General features: G+C 41.5%; 1 protein-coding gene across 1 annotated transcript in view; it reads right to left on the bottom strand.

The window, feature by feature from the left end:
* Positions 1-1,141: 1,141 nt before the first annotated feature.
* Positions 1,142-4,728, bottom strand: part of LOC106534996 (zinc finger protein 395) — a 21,239-nt gene continuing 17,652 nt past the window's right edge. Inside the window, exons 9-10 of the mRNA XM_014031835.1 lie at positions 2,489-2,595; positions 1,142-2,373 (exon numbers count right to left, since the gene is read on the bottom strand). Of these exons, the coding sequence (XP_013887289.1) occupies positions 2,262-2,373; positions 2,489-2,595 (219 nt within the window). The 3' untranslated portion in view covers positions 1,142-2,261. The remainder of the gene's footprint in view (positions 2,374-2,488; positions 2,596-4,728) is intronic.

Raw genomic sequence — 4,728 nt, 5'->3', positions numbered from 1 at the left:
GGTCAGAGGTCAGCAACGCAAAGAGAATAATGCCACATTAAAAGAATAATCTGGCCATTTTAAAAATTAAAAATATTCTTTTAAAGTTATTTTTAAAATAAGGTGAGTCCACTCAAAACCAGCCACTGACCCTTTAATATTATTTGAGCAAAGCCAATTTCTGCAGCCTTAAAACAACTCTTATTTTTCAGAACATTTATTAAAGCTTGTGCCAGTGTTATTTGATTCATCACTGTCTTGTTTTTCCAAACCGACGTCATTCAATGAGCTTTAGACATCATGTTTGAATAAGTTGTACACTAAAACCCACTTCTGAATGGTAGAAATATCAAGAAGTGGTTTTTTTTTCACATTTCTCTAACATTTCCATTAGCACTGTTCAGAAGTAGAATTAAAAATCCAAACCAAACTATTATAATGGGGAAAAAAGATATTTCAGTCAATAAAGAGATTAGATTGGTTTTATATTGCCACACATTAAAATTATGTAAATTAACTTTAACTTGTCTTCCCCAGACTTCAGGATAGAGTTCACCCTAATGAGCTATTTCAAGGCAGCGTGTGTGTGTGTGTGTGTGTGTGTGTGTGTGTGTTTGTTTGTTCTAGCATTTGTTCCCTTGGTGGTTTAGGTCAGGGTTAAGCTATAGAAATTAATGAAAAAAAAACAATGGAAGTCAATGCAAAGTCCCTGTGAAAATAGGACATAATGTGTGTGTGTGTGTGTGTGTGTGGTGGGGGCAGATAATTTGTGCATGTCTGTTGTGGGGATTGTTGCTTTAACTCAGATTTCTGCTTGATAAAAAGAAAACGTTAATGAGTTGTTCTTTGGCATCACAAACAGGCCGACTRTTGTTGTGTTGAAGTGTTTACTGGTGTCTGATTAAAACATACAATTATTTATGCTAATGAGCGTGTGGGTGATTACCGAGTGTCTAAGTGCTTCTGTGTTTTTTTTTGTCAACATAGGAAGTAGCTTTTTGTGCAAAACAGTGTTTATTTCCGACATTTGACATGTTACCATCGAGTCCTCAGACAAAAATAAAAAAGGATAAAAATAAAATGTAAAAACAAAAACGATGAAATAAAAGAGTTTGCTATTCCTCTCGTGGACTGTCATGCAGAAAAAAAATGTCAAAACAAGTTTAAATTCTCAGTGCTTTATTATTTATTGTGTTTGACAATATATTTCCTCTAATACAAAAACGTTCCACTAAAGCGTGTATCTCACTGGGACCAATGGCGAATAGCTGTGAAAAAAGCATAWTTTTAATTGGAATCAAGTGTGAATTGATACTTACATTTGTGAACACACATAAGTGACAATTGCAACACTTTTGGAAACGAAATGGACATTTTTGTGCCTCAGTTTGATCACAATTTTTTATCAGCTTGTTTTCATAGGTCGACTCCCAAAGTKGTCTTACATTCCTCGCTCCTGATTTATGGAAACTAAACTGAGGCAGGTCCAAGAAAGGTAAATTTATTGCTGTTTTTATGAAACGTGGTAAAAATTCCAGGAACATGAAAGAAGTCCAAAAACTCCTGAGAACAGTCGCGGCCCAGTGAGATTCGAGATTAATGCTAGTCCCGCCGCCATGATTCCAAACGGTCACGGATATTTAACACTGGTTGTGTGCCGGCACGTGGGCGGGAAGGAAATCAGCATCATGGAAGGAACTTGGCTGAGTCAAACCAAATGTAGCTTATTCATGTGTGTGTGTTACCAGTCCAAGAAAGTGCCAAAAAACATTTTAAAAACAACTCCATCTGCCCAATACACGGRCTAAACAAGACAAATAAAAAAAACAGAAAAGGTATAAAATACTTGTATGTAGCTGATATCACACAATATAATGTACATCATCACCACTGTGAGACCACTGGAAGAGGAGAGTGGAAGAACAAAAACAGCTGAGTAGCAGTCTAATAACACAGTGGAGCTACAGGAGCAGATTTATGACATTAGGGTACAAAAAGGAGGAGGGGCTTAAGTACATCACATGGTCAAAATCAGTCAACAGCACCATCGAAGACTTCAGTTTTCAGGATCAAGATGCAAAGATACACAAACTTTTATTTGCATTCCTTTTAGGATAAAAACAAAGAACAGAATAGTAAAAAAAACATAAAACATGTAAAACAAGTAGTTTTTCTTGATGGCTCTCGAGCCCCGATTCTTACGCTTATTATCTGATTGATAAAAGTCTGTTCACACTCATTCGTCCGTCCACACTTCCTCTCTCTCCATCTCACAGCTGAGTTTAGTCGGGAAAACGCTGGCAGGCCTTTTTCCAGCGGCAGGCCGTGCACCACTGATCTTTGTGCTCCACGCCGTACACCTTACGACACTTTTTGGCCTCTCCACGGCCCTTCCTACAAAAAAATTTAAATAAAATACTTTGTGTAATTAGTCATTTTAAAWCTGATGTTAGTTTTATATTATATATTTGATATATAGCATCAGTGAAGGTGAGCGGGGCTTTAATACCTGAAGGAGCAGTGAGTGCGGGAAGGTGAAGCAGTCATTGGCTGCAGTCGGTTCTGTTGGAGCCACTGTTCCCCAACACTGACGGACCGGCACCGAGGTTTTACCATCTGAGGAGGCAAACACAACAGTACAAAAAAAAAAAAAAAGTCAATAAACAAATAAAAATACAAGTGTAAGAAGTGTGTTTTTGCACATGTGTAACAGACATGGTTGAAGAGCTTTAATGTTATAGTGTTTTAAATAAAGTTTTTTTTTCTTTCTGTATGAGTCCATTGCTTTCTGTGTTTTCAGGTGTTTGTTTTGATCAGATATGGTCAAATAATACTTAAATGGTATTTTATTTGAGTAACTCTGCTTTTAATGGGTCCTTTCTACACTAGACAAAAAAAACGTACCTACAGTTATCTCCCATCTTAGTAATTTCAAAGAAAGGCAAATGGACTTTTTTGTTTTTGTAACGTTTCATTTCTCAACTGAATATTTTCAATTCAAACTGAAAAAATTGCTTTTGAAACAAATTTTTAATTGTCCACTTGTTCACTGTATTGTCAGTCAGCCATTAAGCATAGCTGTTCAAAACTGTATTGCAATGGTAAATGGTACTGAACTTATATAGTGCTTTTAAGTCCTTCCAGACCCCAAAGTGCTTTACACTACAGTCGTTCACCCATTCTCTCACTGATCACCATCAGCTACACTGTAGCCACAGCTGTCCTGGGGCACAATGACAGGAGCAAGGCTGCCATGCACCAGCGCCACCGGACCACCATAAGTAGGCAAGGCAGGTGGTGTCTTGCCCAAGGACACAACAACTGAGATGGCTGGACCGGTTCCAGGACAACTTCCCTAACCACTCCGCCACAGCCGCAATATTTTTTTCATCCACTAGGTGGTGTCCTACATTCTAAGGCAGGGGTGCTCAACCAGTCGCTTGATTCCCAGGTTCCCGCGCAGCGCAACCTTGCTGCGGAGCCTCTAGCGCCGACTTTGAGCGTCGCATCCCGGAGTGGCTGGTCTTGTTTGAAAGCTCTGGTTCTGCCCTACAAGGTGAAAGTTGAATGAAGTCCCTGCGATGTTCCCCCCGCAGAGCAATAARCAAAAAAACCTCCAAAATACGCACAGTCATACCTTCCGCCAGAGTGGTTTTAGCTGCCCTCCCAGGGCTAAGAGCATCGGATCCCGGAGTGGCTGGTTGGGTTTTAAAGCTCTGGTTCTGCCCTACAAGCTGATACTTGAATGGAGTCTCTGTGATGTTGCCCCGCGTAGCTATAAGCAAATTACGCATGACTTAGTGCATTTTATGCGCATTTTTGGGAGGAAATTTCAACCTTCGTTTGGTTCTCCCGCGAGCTCTGAGCATCGGATTCAGGAAAGCTACGATCCTCCTCTACAAACTGGAGGTGGTTGCAAGTTCCTGGAACATTCCCCTGCGGAGCTATTAACCAACGACAGGCCGAAAAAGGCGCTTTGGCGGGCAATATAGTACTCAATTTACTCTGGAGCCTCTAGCACCGGCTCTGAGCGTCTGATCCGGGCATGAGAGCTCATTTTAATGTTACGAATCTCCGTCACAACCTGGATGTGGTTCCAAGTTCCTGGGATGTTCCCCCGCGGAGATACAAGCGATCAAATGTCGTCGGGCGAGCTCCGGCAGGTGAAACGGCTGATTTCCAGCACGGGGCTGCTGGTGCTGATGCAGGGGAATAAAAAGAAGCGATCCAGTGAGGTGGAACCGCGGCCAACCAGCACCCTCTGTCCCCCCTGGATTTAGCCAGAAACCCCTGGCGGGCGATATTTCTGCAAAATTGCAAAAAATTCAGAAACCCACCTGATGGATCTGTTCCAGGCAATAAAAGGAACAGATCTGGTCAGGTGAAACCAGTCCTGGAAGCTCAGCACCGGGTTTTATACCAGCCTGCCCCCTGAACCACTGGTGGATGATATTTCTGCAATAATGCATAAAATTCAGAAACCCGACAGAAACGTTCCAGGGCAATAAAAGGAACAGATTTGGTCAGGTGAAACTGGTCCTGGAAGCTCAGCACCGGGTTTTATTACAGCCTGCCCCCTGAACCACTGGTGGGTGATATTTCTGCAATAATGCATACAATTCAGAAACCCACCTGATTGATCTGTTCCAGGCAATAAAAGGAACAGATCTGATCAGGTGAAACTGGTCCTGGAAGCTCAGCACCGTGTTTTATAGCTGCCTGCGAGAGAGTTTATTGTGTGCTTTGACT

Source organism: Austrofundulus limnaeus, unplaced genomic scaffold (genome assembly GCF_001266775.1).
Source record: "Austrofundulus limnaeus strain Quisiro unplaced genomic scaffold, Austrofundulus_limnaeus-1.0 Scaffold1333, whole genome shotgun sequence".
Taxonomy (NCBI): Eukaryota; Metazoa; Chordata; class Actinopteri; order Cyprinodontiformes; family Rivulidae; genus Austrofundulus; species Austrofundulus limnaeus.
The sequence above is the reverse complement of the archived record's forward strand: the minus strand, read 5'-3'. Positions and strand labels throughout refer to the sequence as shown.